The following is a 19,310-nucleotide window of genomic DNA, read 5'->3' as shown; positions in this document are numbered from 1 at the left end:
TTTGAACGTTTACATCAAGGTTGGTGAGGAAACTGTGACGTTCTAAGTCACAATTCTGTTATCAGGATAAGTTTCAGTTGAATTTCTAGAGTAGGCAACTGGAAATTATGATCTTAGAGTACAAATGGGATGCCTGTATGATAAAGGCAAACCATTTGGGTGGTTATCGTACCTTAGCGTAACGGCCAAAAATATGCATTTTACACATGCACATGCACAGACTGCACCCTGGTGACTGTATGGCGCCCTTTTGTGCTTTAAACCCATTGTGTTAGAGCTAACTTGATGACAAACATGGGATACCTGCAAAGTCCTGATGTTAGCTCTTATGCTGTTATTTCTAAGTAATTATTTTTCAAATCCTAGAGATTTTCAACCTATAAAACTACCTTGAAGCTAATCTAAATGCTAAATGATCAAACATATAGTTCTTTCATGGTAAAGAACATCTCATTTTAACAACAAAACATTTTTAAGAGTGTCAATAAGCTACACATGGGGCTAGTTCTTTACACTTGAACAAGGTGGCAGTATAAATATGGCATGTAAGGACATAGGTCGTGTGGTTATGGGTTCTGTTACATTTCTAAAAGGGAAGTTAAGCATATTTTAGTTGCCATTTAGCTTCTGTGTTTTATTATTTGCTTACTGCTAAACTTTGCATTGCACTACTAGCTTTATTGTTATAATACCATTATCATTGCAAATCTATCTAATGCTCTACAAGAAAGCCAGTAAATATATAAACTTTCTAAAACATGATACCCACATCAAATAATTTTGTACCTGCCTTGCATTCCAATGTCATAAGGTGATAGGCTGCCTTAGGTATTGCCTATTTTCACGTCTGATACTGCAGCATATGTTACTTAATAACCCGCTAATGCAGACTGGCTCAATTTTGTGTAAAAGATTCCACATCCTGAGTCACAAATCTGAGACACTATATATTCCACAGTGTTGATGCAATTGCTACTTATTTGTTGCAGCAATGACTCAATAATAAGATTGCCTATTTTCATGTTGTGCCATGTAGACGCTCTGTCAGCACTTGTGAAGATTCACTCACCTTGGCATATGCTAAATGCTTGGAGCAGCTCCAACTGACAGCAGTTCGAGCTACTTACTGAATAATTAAGCTAACATTTATTTGAACATCTGGAGGTGTTCATAGACTGCATAAAGCATTAAACTTTCATCCCCTGATATTTAGGTGCCCAACTATATTAAATATAGTGGGGAAAAAATTAAACGAGACCGTGACATCACGGCAAAGGTAAGCAGGTCACTGAATATTTTACCCGTCATCCTTGTATGCATGCATTGTAGAAAACAGTTATGCATGAAAAGCATAACTTAAACACTCTTTACATCACATGATGTGATGCAACACCTGATGCATTTGATTTATTTATGTTTAGACCCTCGTAAAATGTGCTTTTAGATACACCATCATACATTCCAAGATAATAAATTGTGTGAGTGAAAGCTTACATATAGATTAAAGAAGACTCCACAACTCAGAAATCTTTGTGACAACATTTTGGTTACCCTGTAGAAAAATGACACGGTGACAGAGTGACAGAAAACATAGAATGATTTGTAAGCTCTTTGAGATTCCCGTGACTTAACAACCTTCAGTTGTTATCATTAAAGTTGACTTCTGCTTACGAACTTAAGAGTATTTTATAGTTTTTATTATTCAGTCGTCTTTAATCAGTCTTTCAGCATGCTACATATTCAGTTGGTATTATTTGCTCACTCTGCCTTGCAAACATTCTCCAAATCAATCAGTTTCTTCTGTCCACAGCCCTCTCGATTTGCTGTAAGATTTTGGACTTTGACTGAACCCTTTCATAACGTTATTTATCTTCTTGTGAAGCCGGTCTTTTGTTAATGTGAATAGTGTTTGGACTCACTAAGATATTATAAAATTCACTACTCTCAATCTTAAACATTCTAGCAAACATCTGAAGGTTTTAGATCAAAACTAAATGGTATTTACAACTATTTAAAATGTTATTCACCTTGACCTAAAGAAATATAACCCCTTAGCATGACACTGTCACCCCCATGTTTCAGTATGGTGATGTGCCTTGCTTCTATTTGTGCCAAACATACTTTTTGGAATGTTGTCCCAAAATCTTTGTTTAGTTTCATCTGACCATTTACACATTGTCCCTGAAGGTTTGGGGAGACTGTGGCCTCTGATTGTAACCTTATTTTTTAGTATTCTCCTGACTGATGCCCTTGTACCATGAGATTATTTGATCCTTGCAACTTTGCAAACTGTGGCTTTAAAATGTAAATGTAGAATTGTCCAAAAACTTAATTTAGGACAGCCAACTTTATTTTTGATTCATTAGAATTGATGGCAAGTGTGAACTCAAGAAGACTGAATGCTCATTTTAAATTAATGTGTGTCCCATCAATATAGTTTCAGTGTGCGCACATTTACCAGGTTCTTTCAGCTTTGTTTGATTTGATTCTGTTTTTAGTTGAAGTGTGCAGAAAACAGTCACATCAAGATTGGAAACAGTGTCGTCCTGTACAACTTGAGATCCAAAGTATGTGATATTATTATGATTTTTGGGATTCAGAGCCTACAACATTTCCATAAATAGTAAATAGTTTTTTTGTAGGTGAAAGTGGGGCATTTTCTTCCCCCCTCTTTAAAGTCAAGAAAACCAAAAAGACAGAATAATGCTGTCCTTTCTTCTCTTGAGCTCTGTGTAAAGTGAGAGAGATATGAATGATTTACATTCTGCTGTAGCTCTTTATTGGAAAATCTTGGATGGAATCGCAGAGACCTTCCAGTGGCTCAACTTACAGAGGGCACCTTGAACTTAGCTCGTCTGAGTGAATCTGTCATCCTGCCTGTGAGGAAAATGCCAGAACGCGTTAGCAGCAGTCTTGGACTAGAACCGGATTTTTGTGAAGTAAGGTCAGGTCCGCCCCTCTTCACATCTCCCTCCATTTGCTTATTCAGGCGAAAAAGCAGACTGGATTCATTGAGTGCAAAAGATCCTTGCTGAATCTTGAATTTTACAGCAGGGTTCACGAGGTGAAACATCAAAACCTGTTTGATCATCTTGCTTCTTCTTTCACAGCAGCTGCAAGTGCCTTTCCACAGGTGTAATATCCAAACTCTGTTTTACATCAGGATAGATATTAACGTGCTGCCGTGGTTTGTGAAGAACAGAATACCCCCACCCTCCATGTATCTTTCATGTTAACAGCATTCATACAAGCTGAAATACATTTCTCTTTCACCTCCTTCAAATTGCATAAATCTCAGAGGAGGAAATGCCAGATTCGGTTTTGTGCAGTTTTTGTAATCTGCTGTTTCTCTCCAACACTGAAATCCTCCTTTGGCGGAATTCAAACTTAGCAGCTCCCCTGGAAGCAGCGCAGTAATGAAAAAACATTTGTTACCAGCCACAGAAGGGATTTTATTAAGCTTCTCCACAATGCAAAAATTACTTACCCACCCACCGTTTCTTACAGCTCACAGTCAGGAGGTGATAAAACACTGTTGGGTGCTTTTGTGTGTGCTGTCCTCTGTGAGCTGGGTTTGGGTGATTTCATACACACCATTTTTTCTGCATTTTCCCAAGGATTCCCTCAGCCCTGATAACTGGTGTGCATTTGCTCCTGTTACTTTACAGGAGCAAATGTGGTCATTGCATTGATTGGTCAAAAAAAAACTGCGTAATACCCTCTGGCTGTCTTTTCAACCTCCTTACTCATTTGGGGATTTAATTTACTCTCTTCTAAATGCAGACGGGAGTTTTTTCTTTTGAATCAGGTCACATCAGAAAAAGTATCTCTTTCCTGTGGGGTTCCTCAAGGATGTGTCGTGGCTCCCGTTTTCTTATTTTACTACTTCCACTGGGACAGATTATAAGGGACTCTTATAATCTTTATTACAATCCAGCTGAGGATCTGTGTTTCATAAATTGTCTTAAACTACTAATTTAGTGTCACTTGAGCATAATTCCAATATATCTTAACTCAAACTGCAGGTGTCAAAAACCTAAACTGTGGATGATTGCCAGATTGCACAAAATAATTTTGCTAGGATGTTTTTTTTTATATTTGTTTTGTGGCAATAGTGGCCTTTATTTTTGTTATTTTTCAAAAGTAGGCAGACAGGAATTACAGTAGAGAGAGGGGGAAGATATGCAGCACAGGTCTCCAGGGTCGGGACTCAAACCCAGGACAGAGTCAAGGACTGAAGCCTCAGTTTATGGGTCATGAACTCTACCGCTACACCACGCGCCATGTCCATTTTGCTTGAATTTTAACAGGAACAAACTAAACAGTCATCATCAGTCCCATCAATTTTGCTACCATTTTGTTTGGGCAAAAATGGCCTTTTGTGTGAAACTAACACTAATTCCAAAATAAAAATAACATCTTAATGACAGTTAAACATAGTGGGGATATAGTGATGGGCTATGTGGGTGCTTCTGGACCTGGATGCTTTATCATATTTGATGGAACCTTGATTTCGTCTCTTCTGCAAAGAAGAGTGGTCCAGAATTCCTCCACAGTGATGTAAAAGACTTGTTGCCAGTTATCACAAACACTTAATGGTAGTTGCTATTGCCAAGGGTGCCTTAAGCAGGTATTAGGTTCAGGGGGCAGTTACTTTTCAAATAGGGCCTGGCTGGTTTGGATATATTTTTTCCGTTAATAAGCTAAATTATTATTTAAAAGCTGCTTCTTGTAGTTATTTAGGGAAATTAAAATTTGTTTGATGATCTTAAACACAAAATGTGGGAAAAACAGTAAAAACGCAAAAACAGTAGAAATCTGTATGGGAGTAATTACTTTTCCACAGCACTATAAGCTGTTTTTAATCTGTCATCGGTGTTTTCACTGTGACTTTTATTTGTGGAAAGTGCTACATAACTAAACATTATTGACTTTCTTCCATGTGCCGTCACTGTAGTAGTTGTTCCATGTCAGTGTTACCATTGTTCTGTGTCTTGGACAGGAAATGTCAAGTTCCTCAGAGGTGACAGTGAAAAGCAGTGTCAGAGAGATGATCCCTCCAACAAGCCTTTCTCAACAAGAGGTATTTGTTAAAAGATCTCACTTCCTCACCAAAACCTAATGTCCTAAATAGTATGTTAGGGTATAAACATCATCCATAGTCATTTATGTCTAATTGATTTGAAACAGGCTGGCATGCTAATGATTTGCTATCGTCCCTTCCCAGGTGATCCATGATCAAGGAGCCCATCATAACAATGTGGCCGCCGGTTATGGGAACCATTACAATGAAACAGGTTATTCTGTTCATGTCTTTTATATTGTAATTTGGGGCGTTTTTATCACAACGCTGCTTGTGGTCCTGTATATTAATGATTGTTCGCACTTCGGGCAGAATAAGGGATGAGCTCTCAAAGCGAGTCAGAGTGCAGATGATTTTCTATTCAGTGGATGGCAGCAAATCTAATCGGGGCAAAGTCAGGGAGGTAACCTATTGGAAAGTGGAAATTGGGCAATCACTGCTGCATGGTTTCAGAAAATGAAAACTACTCCGGTTTTTAATGAAATGATTTATTTCTCTTCCCCATTCCCCTGAGCCTCCTCACTTCAAATGACTTAATGAGGCAACCTTCTTCTTATGTCTAATTCAGTTATGCTTGTCGGCGGAGAGGACCTACCAAAGGTTTCCACTCAGGCTTTGAAGCAACAGTATGAAAAGACGATTGAGGACGCAGCACCAGCAACGGAAACTAAGGTAATGATCCTGTCTGTTTATTTAATCTGATGATAGTTTGTTTTTTCAATGGGAATCCACATGAAGATTATGTCACTTCACTAAATTACCCAAGGAAAATTGAACCTATTGGGGAAAATAATGGGACGGAATAAATGATTTCTGATAGAAAAACCTTTTGCCCTTGTTAAAAGGAAAACCTTTTACTTAAAGAAGAATTGTCATTAAGGTTTGCAGCTCATTTAGTAGTGTCAAAATATTGATTATGAAAAGCCTGGTCTTGACCGATTGAAAACAGCTGTATTTACAGTGTATAGCACTGTACAAGTATTTACACCTTTTGTTTAAACTTGTTAACTTCAATGCAGTTTATTGGGATTTTATGTGATAAACAACAAGATGTACATAATTGTGAAGGAAGTATAATGTAGGGTTTGCAAAAAATCTGAGAAGCATGGCGTGCATTCGAATTCAGCCCACTCTTTCCAAAAGGGCTCAAGTTCAATCAGACTGGATGAAGAGTGGTTTGTGGAATATCGAGTCTTACCACAGATTTCCACTTGGATTCATGCCTGTCCTTTGCTGAAGCCATTGTAACACATGAATATACTTTGATCCAGACCAGTGGTTCCCAACATCTGCTGAGAGTCCTCCTTCTTGCAACAACCAGAAATCTGTGCCCACCCCCAACCACCATAATGCATTTGTTCATTCTTTTGTACAAACCCATGTGTACTTTCACTCTTACATCAAAGTGAAAACATTGCATAATCATTTTGTTAAACAGTAATATAACACTTTTTCCTTCAAAAACCAACTGCTGCCTTGTTCTTTCATACTTCTGTGCAGGTTTCAGATTTCAGTATTTAACGAAGAGTAAAATTCTCCAAGTGCCTTGTCTTGTCGACATCCCTCTGGAAATTATCTTCTCTCTCTGAATCATCCTGAAAATTATCAAGTTCATCACAAAAGCTTGCTTATCGAGTTCGTTTAGACTCTGTGTAAACTCAGTAATTTCAACCAAATCCTTTTTCAAACCATGTTTCAAATATGCAGAGCTTACTCTGCTTTTCAGGTATTTATTTGTGAAAAGTTTTGAGAACTGTTTTATAATTTTCCTTCGCAGTTATTCTCTACTTTATATTGGTGTATCACATAAACACCCAGTAAAATACAATGAGGTTTTAACAAAACAAAATGTGGAAAATTTCGAGTGAAATGAGTATTTATTTATTTTAAAGTCAAATTTATTGTTTGATGTTTTTATATTCAGTTGTCCTTTTCTCTGCGTTTTATATCACTTACAGACAAAAAAAATTTCTCTCTAACAACTTTTTTTATTCCTTTGCTGTCCTTCCCTCCATGAATGAAATAACTTCTGAACCAAAGGTCGATGTTGATTTCAACCAGTTTCAGTGGGCACCAGTAAACCAGTCATCCAACACCTCAACTGTAACAAGTTATGACTCATCTTCCACTGTAAAAACTTCTTCTGTAGTTGCATCAACCTCATCGGTGGCTTATGAGGCAACAGAACAATTCCCTCCCCCGCCTGCAAACCTGATGCAGGTAACACAAGAACATAGTGTCTCCTCCCAGTCCCAAGAGAAAGGCTCCCAAACAAAGTTTACTCTTGACAAGAAACAGTACTTCAAACACAAAAGCATGGCTGAGCTGAAACGCCTCTACAAGCATATACATCCAGAAGTGCGCAAGAACCTTGAGGAAGACTTCATGAGTCAGCTTACAGAGGCAGAAAAAGCAGAGCTGGAAAGCAAGGAAACAGTCGGTGATGTCCAGCAGACATGCTATATGTTTGAAAATGACAGCGTTAGCTCCAGTGAATGCTCAAGCCCAGATAGAGAATACCTGGAGTGGGAAGAAATTCTCAAAGGGGAAGTGCAGTCAATGCGCTGGATGTTTGAAAACAAGCCGCTTGATACAATCAAAGATGACTCCCCAGACGAAAGTGAGGGGAGGAATATTGCCCAGCAGGAAATCATAGCTGGCAAAGATGTTAGATACACAGCTTGGATGTTTGAGACTCAACCCATGGACGCTCTTGGGACTGAGACTGCAGATGCAACCCAGGAGTCTCAGAAACAGACTGATCTTGCACGGGGGGATGTACGCACTGCAACCTGGCTTTTCGAAACTCAGCCACTGGATTGCCTGAATAAGATCTACCAAGAAGAGCAGGAGAACGAGTTCGTTGTCACCAAAGACATCACTGGCGGAGATGTAAAAACTGCCAGGTACCTCTTTGAGACCCAGCATTTGGATTATCTGGGTAAAATGGAAACCATAGAGGAGAGTCACTTTCTGCACCTGAAGTCTGAGCTTGAAGAGATAAAGGGGGATGTGAAGACAACCACTCGTATGTTTGAGACACAGCCCATGTGTGTCATCAGGGGGGATTCTGGTGAAATGCTGGAAATTACTACCATCCGCCGGGAGGAGACTGAGAAAGGAGATGTGACGACTTCACGATGGATGTTTGAAACCCAGCCTCTTGATATGATCAACAAAGATCCTGCAAAGGTAAAGCTGATATGTGGTATTTCCATGGAGGACAACATTCAATCTGGCGTGAACAAAGGCAGATGGCTTTTTGAGACAAAGACTCTTGACACCATTAAGGATGAGGAATTGGAGACTTCTAGAAATCAGAAGGAACAAATAATTGGAGCCGATGTTAAGAGACACTGTCTTGTTTTTGAGACTCAGCCTATGGATACACTGAAAGATAATGCCAATGCCCGACCCTTGACCCAAGAAGAGATTGTAGGAGGAAATGTTCGATCAACCAAACATCGATTTGAAACAGTACCCATGGAGAATCTGAAAGAGCTCCATGAAGTTGGAACACTTAAGAAAATCATTGCTTCTGAGGAAGAGAAGGGTGATGTGAGACATCAGAAGTGGGTCTTTGAAAGCCAACCACTGGAGAACATACGGGAGGAAAAGAAGGAGATTACAAGAACTGTGAACATTGAAGCACTTGACAAAGGAGATGTGACAAACTACAAAGAGAGGTTTGAAACCTTAGATTTAAGTAAATGTGAAGGGACACAGAAAATCCACGTAGAAGGCGTCACAAGTGGATCAGTTAAGTCCAACAGAGTATTGTTTGAATCCACTCCAATGTATGCAATGCAGGACAGCTTTGGTCACTACCATGAGGTGAAGACCGTGAGGCGTGAGGAAATTGTGAAGGGAGATGTGTGCAGCTGCAGGTGGATGTTTGAAACACGTCCAATTGATGACTTTGATGAAAGCATCAATAAGTTCCAGATCATAAAAGGGATTTCCAAGCAGGAGATTGAGTCTGGGGATGTCAAAACTGCCAAGTGGTTGTTTGAAACACAGCCACTCGATGCTATAAAATGTTTCAGTAACTTTGAGGAGGAAGAACATAAGACTAAGAAAGATATTAAAATAGAGAAAGGGGATGTGAAAACTTGTAGGTGGCTTTTTGAGACCCAACCAATGGATGTTCTGTATGAAAAGGTGGAAAAGAATGAAGCAGGTGTGGAGGAAGTGCAAAAAGGTGATGTGAAAACATGCACTTGGCTTTTTGAGACCCAGACACTTGACAACATTCGTGATCACTCGGAGTCAGAAACTGAGACAATTCTAAAGACCTGCACTGTAAAGCAAGAGGACATTCAAGGTAAGGATGTGGAAATGGCTCGCTTCCTATTTGAAACAGAGAACCTGGAAAACATCACGGGTGAGGACATTAGTTCTTTTAAGAGGGTCACGGAGATCAATATCCAGTCTGGTGATGTTTCCAGGATGAAATACATATTTGAGAATCACTCCTCTGATATTATGAGCTCTACATCAGAGGAAATGATGCTGAAGCTGAAGAGGGAGCAGGCTGAGGACATCCAAAGAGGAAACGTGGTCAACTGTACCTGGATGTTTGAGAACCAACCAATCGATGCTATCTGTGATGACAGCACGAAGGTGAGGGAGATCCGCACTATAACTGATGTTCAGGGAGGTGATGTTGACAAGGGCCGCATCATTTTTGAAACATACTCTCTGGATCAAATCAAAGATGAGTCCACAGAGACAAATATTTCAAAACTCACTAATATCTTTGGAGATGACATTGTAAAAGGAGACGTGAAAAATTACACAATGATGTTTGAAACTCAGCCGCTATATGCCATCCGTGATAAGGAGGGCCATTATCATGAAGTGACAACTGTAACTAAAGAGGAAATCATGAGAGGAGATGTGGTGGGGGCTCGATGGCTGTTTGAGACAAAACCCTTGGATTCAATTAGAGATTCAGAGGAGGTCTATGTTATTAAAGCCGTGACTGAGGAAGGCATTAATAAGGGAGATGTTAGCTCTGCCAGGTGGAAATTTGAAACACAACCTTTGGATGAAATTACAGAGGAAATAAAAGTAAGATCAAAAACAGTTGCAGATATCCAAGGGGGTGATGTAAAGACAAACAAACAGCGTTTTGAGACTGATGAGATGTGTCAAAAGTACATCAGAACTGTAAGTGTCAGTGAAATTCAGAAAGGCGACGTCAGGTCTGCGACATGGATGTTTGAAACTCGCACAATTGACGATATCCGCCGCGATACCGAAGAGTACGATGCAATGGAAAGAGTGACAAAGAAGGAAGTGATGAAAGGGGATGTTAAACAGTCTGTGTGGCTCTTTGAGAGGCACCCCCTAGACAGAATCAAAGAGACTGATGGCACAGAGCCTACTGTGATAAAGGAGGAAATCCCACAGGCAGATGTGAAGACAACTACATGGCTGTTTGAAACTACTCCGTTTCATGAATTCAATGAAAGCAGTGTGGAGAAGACAGAAATAATTGGTAAGAGTATCAAGGAGACACTTGAAGAACTTTATTGTCAGAAAATACTGAACTCCCAGGGTATCCTGATTGAGGCAGATGAAATTGGTGATGTCCGCATGGCCAAGTACAAACTCTTGAACCAGGAGGTTCCACAAATCCAAAAGGAGGAGGTCATTAGAGGAGATCTCAGCAATATAATGATGAACCTACTGAATCGCACAGAGACGACTGAAAGGGTCATAACTATTGATAAAGAGGAACGAGGAGACATCAACACCACAGTGAAACAGCTGTTCAACCAGGGGAAGGGAGCAAGTGTTCAGAAAGAGGTAGTTGTTCGAGGGGATATTCAAGAGGCAATAAACAACCTGCTCAAGAATGAAGGGTCCTCTAAGCGTGGCATTCTGATTCAAGAAGATGAAAAAGGTGACATTAAGATGACTATCTATTCTCTACTAAATAAAGAGAAGCAATCTAGTTTGGAGAAAGAGGATATAATTCAAGGTAATGTTAGCAAAACTCTTCACCGTCTTCTGTCCAACTCAGGAGAAGAAGACTCTAAAAGGATAAAGATTGAGGACACTGAAAGGGGTAATGTCAGCTTTTACACAACATGCATTGAGTCTGGAGCTTTGGACTACCTCAAACAGCTTAAGTCTGAATCTGATGAGGTTTATGAAGAGGTGCAGAAGGAGAGAATCATTGGTGGTGACATAGAAGAGGCCAAACTTTTACTGCGGAAGAATCAGCAGCAGATTGGGCGCACAGTGGCAGAAGATGACATAGTACCAGGTGATGTTCACAGCATTGTTAAAGTATTCATGACAGAACCCACTGTTTCCTACAAAAACCTAGAGGAGAAGAACATTGTGAAAGGCGATCTTACTGCAGCCCTTGATTTATTGAGCCAAGCCATCAATCAGAAAGTGGTTGTAGAGAAAGAGGAGGTAGTTAAGGGGGATATTCCCAACACTTTGAAATCTCTTGAGGAGGCCAAGAGTCAAGCCAAAGACATGGAAAAGCCTGAAATCATTAAAGGTGACATAAGAGGTGCTCTTGAATCACTGGAGAAATCTGCAACCTCAAAAACAGAAGTAACAGTTGATGATTTAGTTCCTGGTAATATAAAAGGGACCCTGAAATGTCTAGAGGAGGCTAAGCAAGCTGTTAAAGAGATGGAGAAAGAGGAGATCATTAAAGGAGACATTTACACTGCCATGCAAAATTTGCATGAGGCATCAAGTGAGAAAAAGACCTACCAGCACCAAGTGAGCGAACAAGGGGATGTTAGAGCCACCATTCAGCTTTTACTGGAGCCAACTACCTCTCCAAAAATGCAACGTAGGGGAAGTGTTGAAGGAGATGTGAAAACATCCATAAAATCTCTTTATGAAGACCAGGAGACAACACATATGGAAAAAGAAGAGGTTGTTAAAGGGGATGTTCAAGGGGCAATAAAGTCCCTGATGCAAAGAAAACAGTATTCAAACAAGAAACGCATGCATCCTCCCAAGAAAGCAAAAATGCCCATGAAAAATCCATCAAGTGTAAAGCAAGTGGAGCATGAAGGCTCACATGAAGTCATGAGTGAGAATGTTGCACTCACTACAACCCCCACTGTGAAAAACCTCTCGCAGAGCAGAGAGTCACAGATGAACACACAGAGGCATCATGAAAGCAAATTGCTGAAAACGCAGGTAATAACCCAAGAGGACCATTCTGTTGCTGTAGTCAAAACAGACAATCCTGCTGGGGCCTCTCATCAGAAGAGCATAAAAGAACAGAAAGACAAAGTGCTACCCCCACACAAAATGCAAGCTCCTAAGCCTATTATGATAAAGAATACACAGAAGACTATTAATGATCAAACAGAGAATAAAGCTGCAGATGTGACTGTGATGAATGAGGTACAAAACACAACACAGATGAATATTTCAAATAAGCAAATGTGCGAGACAAAAACAATCAAACAGGTGCAGACTACAGTTACTGAAAAGACTGTCAGGCATAAACAAAATGTAATGGTATCAGAGGAAATATCACAAAAGCAAATGGAGAACAAGGCTGTAGGACAAAAGCAGAATTTCAAAAATCTTAAGAGTAATCACCGGAACCTGGACATGAAAGGGAAAGGAGTAATCAAAAAGACAAAGCCAGAGATTCACTTCCCTCCTCCACCCACCTCACCACCTCCACCCTCAGAGTCTGAGCACTCCCTCCCTCCGCCACCATCACCAGTGACTGAGAGCCCAGCATCGCCGAGTTGTCAGCCTCATATCATGAGGCAGGACAGCGACCTGCCGCCTCCACCCCCACCACCTCCACCTCACATAGAATGCATGAAGTCTGAGTCTGACTTTTTCCCACCGCCTCCCCCTCCACCAGCGCCATCCTCTGTAGGAGGACCAGATTTTCTTCCTCCACCTCCATCACAGCAAGAGCTTAATGAAATGCCTCAACTTCCTCCTGCAAAGCAAGGAAAGTCTATTGGAGTTACTTCATTTAAAGTACCCAAGAAACCAGAACCTCAGAAGCAGCCTGCACAACTTAAACCCAAGTGGCAGAAAAAACAACCAACCCCTCCACCACCTTTGCCTCATCTTCCTCCTGGTCAAGAAACAGCAGTGCCGACTGTCCATAAAGAGGAGGTTAAAGTTCAAGACGTGAAACAGGAAGCAATCCAACAGACTGAAGCAAGGAGTCAGTCTAAAGCAGCTGCTATGTCATCAACAAGAATTTCAAGCATTCCTTATGTACAACAAGAGCAAAAGCATAGTCCACAGCCACCCAAAAAAGTCTTTGTCCCTCCCATAAAACTGCCTCCACCTCCAGACTCTGCTCCAGCCCCAAAGGATCGGCCATATCCTCGAAAATTTAAAACCCCTCTCATGCTTGCAGAGGAAAGATACCGCCAGCAAAAGCAAGAGAAGGAGGAAGAAGAAAAGATTAATGTCTTGACTCCAACTTCACCACAAATGAATATACAATCCTCAGCTACCAGTGCAGAACTCTATGCAGCAGAGAGCGCTAAAAGAGAAGTGGCTTTAGAAGTAACAAAAGCCAAGAATGAGGAACAAATTAAGGCACAAGACTCACCTGCCAAGGAAACCCCTTCCCAAATTCCTTTGAGCAAAGCATCGGTCTCGGTAAAAAATAAAAACTCAGCCCTTGCATCTTCAAACGTGTCCTTAGATAAAAAGCAAGTTTCCAGCACTGAAGCCACTAAAAAAGCCCTCACCTCGACTGATACCTCTGTGTCTCAGTCACATCACGAGGCCTCAGAAAAAGAAATCCATACATGCTTGAACGTAGCTGCTGTCTCAGTCACGGAGCAGCAGCAGTTTATTAAGAAATCCAGCACCAGGTCCAACACTGCCACACAGAGTGCTGTCTGGGATAATGTAAATCTTCAAAGCCCGGCTGCGGTCACACTGAAAACAGAGGATGTAAAGAATATTAATGTGCCTCTGACACAGGAGGGAAAAATGAGTCCGTCTCAGCCAACTAAAATTCCAAAGGTAGCTCCTAGTTTTAAAATGAAAACATTTAAAATGCCATCTGAGAAGACAGGAGCAAAGTCTGACAGTTTGGGGCAAAAAGAAATAATGAAAAGTGAAACTCATTTAAAAAGAGAGAAAAGTCAGATGTCACAGAGAGTTGAATCAAAAGTGCATTTGGAAAGCAACCAGCTTACCTCAACAAGAACTGAGCTGAATACAGAAGTGAAAGAGAATAAAAATCAGGTGCCTCCACCGGTGAAGGGGGTTGATGTGAACACTCACACAAAGAAGGGAAAGCAGGTGACAAAAAATGAGACTGAAGTAAAGTTGTCACCATCGGTTACTGTTTCAGTGCCTGTGGTGGCTATGGTAACATCTGTGCCAACCCATCAAGGACAAAGCCTTGTGTCGGTCTCCCATAGCCAGCAGAGCATGAAGACAGAACATATTCAAAGACACAAGGAGGTTGTCGTGACTGACAGAATGGTTCAGCAGGACATTCAGAAGCAAGAGGCGGTTTGCACGCAACAGCAAACCAAGCTATTAGTAACAGAGACTACTAAAATGCAGGTAAAGGCAGGAAAGTCAAATGATGTGTCAAAGGAAGTGTTGGCGAAAGGTATAAGTAAAGTATCCCATAAAGACGAAGCTCAGCTTAAGGAGATTACAGATTCAGAGAAATGCAGTGTGATCCAGAAGCTGTTTGCCAAAATAAAGGAACTTGAGAGTGCACCAAGCAAAGTAGACTCCAACTCTGTCAGGGCAGCTATAGACGAAGTTCCTGAATGGGTGATGGGCTTAGATGAGAAAAAGAATTTTAGCGAACTTGCTAAACAGCAAAGCAAGAAAAAGTTGAAAGAGATGATGGCTTATGTGAAACACATTATTCAGACAAAACTCATTGTTTTGGAGAAAAACCTGACTGCAATAGAAAAGGAAGTGAAAGAAGAAAAAGAAGAACCACCTGTTCCTGTACCGGTGCCTTCGCCTGTGCCTCCACCTGTTCCTCCAAAACCTGACATGAAGGTCTTGAGTGGGGCAACTGCAAAGATGTTGAAGGCTGGCAGTGGCTCGTTCAAAACACAAAAGAAGGTAGTGGAAGAGAAGAAGTCAGTTCAGGAGAGCAGAGTCCATCAGGACCTGAGTGAAGTGACTGGTCAGAGAATTTCTTCCCCCTTAGCAAGCATTCGTACACCATCACCTACTTTCATTACAATTGAGTCAAGGAGAGTGGACTCACCACTTAGAGTGACACCTTCTCCTCCCCCTTACAAGTCAGTTGGGACACCACCGCCCCCTCCTCGCAGAACTTACACTCCTACATCTACTTTCAGCAGAGCCACGCCATCTCCCACTCTCAGCCGCTCTGAAAAGCTCATGAAATTGAGGGATACCACCTCAAAACTTTCACGTGGAATGACACCACCTCCTCCCATGCCAGTACCAGAGTATTTTGCCGGTGAAAGAGAGCGCACGTCATCTTTTAGTGACATGGAGACTGGTGCTGACAGAAGCGACTATGGACTGGTGGATGTTACGGAGATGGGGGATTCCATGATGACGGTTAAGGACAAAAAGTCTTTCTTCGAGGAGGCGCAAAAGGCTGATGTGAACAAGATGTATACCAGGAAGGATCCCATTGACATCCCTGAACGTTTGGGACCTGATGCTGAGGACACCACTGAGATCGTGACCACAGACCTTATGAAAGAAGATCTCCCAAGGGTTGATTTATCAAAGCTAGTGAACAGATTTGAGTCTCACCAACCGAAAATGTACACAAGAAAGGATCCTATTGTCATCTCAGAGAGACTCGAGAGTGATATTGAGGATACAGAAGCTGAAGCACATACCCCAAGAACTGAAGAAATCCCTACTTTTAATGTCAAAGCAATAAAGGATGTGTTTGAGACAGGAGAGCATGGTTCTCAAGCAGCCCGAGAGCTTAGAGAACAAATAGAACGGCGAGAACCTGAGCCAGGGGGTCACACTGAAACAACTTCGGTCACTGAGCAGTTCTGCACCGTTGACGACTTTGGTAACATGACAAGAGAGACAATTAGTGAGATGCATTCTGGAAGTTTGCTAACTCGTGGTAACCCTCCATCCTACGCTGATGTAGTGAGGGGTACAGTTCCAACGGTCTCTGTGCCCCCCGAGGCCTCCGCGGAAAAAATGCTGAAAAACCTTCAGCAGTCATGGGCCGAGAGCCAAGGAGTTTTTCAGAACCTGGGTTTTAGCGTCACGGAGCAGAGGACTTCCCAAACCATAACACACCAGCAGGAGACCTTTATGACGGGTAAACTGAGCTGTGCAGCACGAGGATACTAAAAAGGCCTGGTGTGTTTAACTTCCTTTGAGACATTACTTACACTGTGTGAAAGGACTGGAAGCTTTAATGGGTGGAAAATATTTTTTATGGGATAATGTTACTTGTGTTTTTTTATTTTTATTGCTCTTGGAGCAGCACAATGTTTGACAACTGGCAGTTTCAAAGCTTTTTGTATTCACTGGTTGCGCTTGGGTCTGTTTATTCATGCCTCTGATGTGTGAAGCTAATATTTCTCTGAGTGTGTTTTCAAATTTTTCTGAGTGAAGAGAAGACTGCATGAAGAAAACAATATTTTTTGTTGACGTTTATTCAGAATTGAGTAACTGCCCTCCTGGACATTTTTAAGCAATTAAAGAAATTGGTTAAAAATGTCTTGCAACTAAGATACTAATATTTTTTTGCAGCTTCAGGATAGACTTAAACTGTGTTGATATAATTACCACAGGTAAATCAAATTGCTTTGCTCTCACAAAATAGTTTTTTATCCACTTTAATTTAAATTAATCTTTAAAAATGAAATGGAAAATATTCTGGGCTGAGTTAAATAATGTTTTACTTTATCAACTGAATTTTTAAATGGTCATATAAAATTTAAATGAAAATAATTGACATGAATATGCTCTGTAAAGACAATTCTTGTTATAAATGCTATTTATACTCACTTTTTGCAGCCAAATTTTTATTTTTATTGTCAGTTGCCAGTTTTTATTATTATGTTAGTTAAGCTTTATGGTTATGAAAGAAGAAATATTTAGTCTGAGATAGAAAATGGCTCCTTAAATATTTTTACCCTGCTCCTCAGGGATCTATAAAGTTATCTAAAAGGTTAACCTCTATGACTGATTAAAAAAATAAAGCATTGCAAAAAAGGCTCTGGACACAAAATGATTTTTGCTCAGTGCTCAGAATGTTAGAGTGAAGAAATCCAGTAAATCACTGTAAATTGTCAGGAATGACTTTGACTTTGAAGGTAGACTGATGCGTTGTCATCTCAGGTGATCCAAGGACCAAACCATTTTATCGGTTGTAGCCACAGACTGTGTGTACATAGGGTAGGGATTTAATTATTGACCCACTCTGATCAGGAATTTCTCATTCATTTGAAATTATAGCAGTCTAAGATCGCCCTGATGTGTAGCATATATTGGGTTAGCCAAAATAATGCTTTGCTAACACTACTTGCGTTTGTGTTTGTGGCTTTCATGCAAGGCAGTTCCTCTTAGACATGCTTCTGCTCAAGCTTTAGTGCCTCTGAAAAGCATGTGGCTACCCAAACCCTTTTTAAAGACCTGGATGATTTGAAGAAGCACCCAGCACTTGGGCTGGCTTTGGCTGGCCACTGGCCCCTGGTCACCCTAGACCTCCTTTTCAGCTAAGACTTCACCCATTAATGTGAAAATTGGAACACACTTCTTCACAACATTGCCTGTAGTATCAATAGTGTGTTGCTTTCTGATAATTGCGAGAGGTTTTCTGTTTAAAAATTAAATGTCGATTTTCACAAATGATTATTTATTTATGTGAATATAATTATGATATATTGCTTAATCAATGCTTATTATCATACCCATCTGATAGTGCAGCTTATGCAATTTGAACACCAACCAAGTAACAATTCTGTGGCGTAAAAACCATTGCTGTCAAGTTTGTCTCCTAAGAAAGAGAAACTCCTGCACATGGTTAAACTTGCAAAATTTTAATATATCCACATTAGTGAAACAAGTTTTTTCCTAACCCATACCATCTGTACTGCAAATAAGCACCGTTGCGACAAAATTAATTTAAATCCCTCTTAAATGTTACAGCAATTAGCCAATTATAACAATATGTAATGTCATGGTATGCTATGCAGATGCTCTGTCTGCCCTCAAGAAATTCACTTGCCTCGCCTGCTGAATGATTTGAATGGCTCCAACTATCAGCAACCTGACCTACTTTTTGAGTAAATCAACTCATGAATATTTCACCACTTAGGGGCACTCATAATCAGGCCATCATTAGGTTTTGAAAAAAAAAGAACGTCCATCACGGCATAAGTAATGTACCCCTTCCCGATGCAGTAAAACACTGTGAACTGCATATTTTACATTTTCATTGAAAAACAGACACACAATACAAAACAATGACACACACAAAGCACAAAGAAAACAACAAAAATGAGAAAAAAGTGACACCTACTTGTGCTTAAGATAAGGCAAAATCAGAGTAAGACAGCAGCTGAAGTGTTTTCTACTTTTAAAAAATTTGAAATTTATTTCTCGTAAAATGTTACACAATTGTACCCAGAATATTACCCATGATTTTGTTAGGAATCAACATGAGTGGAGAATGAATGTTGCGATTTCTTTGCAGAAAATTCGAATTCCAGAGTCCGAGCTGTGCAGGGTGTGTCGGAAGAGGGTATACCCCATGGAATCCCTGATTGCAGACCAACAAAACTTCCATAAAAACTGCTTTCGCTGTGAACTCTGCAAAGGCAAACTAAGGTGGTATTTACTCAAACGTTTTCACAGTAAATTTGTTTTGAGCGATTTAATAATTTTCTTCTTCATTGTTTTTCAAATAGTCTCGGCAACTATGCCTCTCTCCATGGACGAATGTACTGCAAGCCTCACTACAAGCAACTATTCAAGTCCAAAGGAAATTATGATGAAGGATTTGGACAAAAGCCACACAGAGAGCTTTGGAATAATAAGAACCAGAAGAATTCACCCATTAAATCACCAACACCTGAGAAGAAAGCCATAGATTCCAGATATCTCTCTACACAGACGATTGTCAACAAATTAGAGGAAGAAAACAAAAGGCCCACCAGCAAGATTTCAGTGGTTTGGCCTCCACAGGTGGACTCCCCAAAAAAATCCTTCAATGTTGAGGAGGAGTTGAAGTTAGTGAAGCCATCATGGCCCC

The 19,310-nt window shown here is 40.5% G+C and overlaps 1 protein-coding gene across 3 annotated transcripts in view; it reads left to right on the top strand.

The window, feature by feature from the left end:
- The window catches only part of xirp2a (xin actin binding repeat containing 2a), a 76,095-nt gene extending 56,987 nt beyond the window's left edge, over window positions 1-19,108 (top strand). For all 3 annotated transcript variants that reach the window (XM_047355501.1, XM_047355502.1, XM_047355503.1), the window contains 6 exons: window positions 5,003-5,083; window positions 5,228-5,297; window positions 5,652-5,755; window positions 7,124-16,367; window positions 18,753-18,886; window positions 18,967-19,108. In XM_047355501.1, the coding sequence (XP_047211457.1) occupies window positions 5,003-5,083; window positions 5,228-5,297; window positions 5,652-5,755; window positions 7,124-16,367; window positions 18,753-18,847 (9,594 nt within the window). In that variant the 3' untranslated portion in view covers window positions 18,848-18,886; window positions 18,967-19,108. The remainder of the gene's footprint in view (window positions 1-5,002; window positions 5,084-5,227; window positions 5,298-5,651; window positions 5,756-7,123; window positions 16,368-18,752; window positions 18,887-18,966) is intronic.
- Window positions 19,109-19,310: the final 202 nt, after the last annotated feature.

Source organism: Girardinichthys multiradiatus, chromosome 24 (genome assembly GCF_021462225.1).
Source record: "Girardinichthys multiradiatus isolate DD_20200921_A chromosome 24, DD_fGirMul_XY1, whole genome shotgun sequence".
In the NCBI taxonomy this organism is placed as follows: domain Eukaryota; kingdom Metazoa; phylum Chordata; class Actinopteri; order Cyprinodontiformes; family Goodeidae; genus Girardinichthys; species Girardinichthys multiradiatus.
The sequence above is the reverse complement of the archived record's forward strand: the minus strand, read 5'-3'. Positions and strand labels throughout refer to the sequence as shown.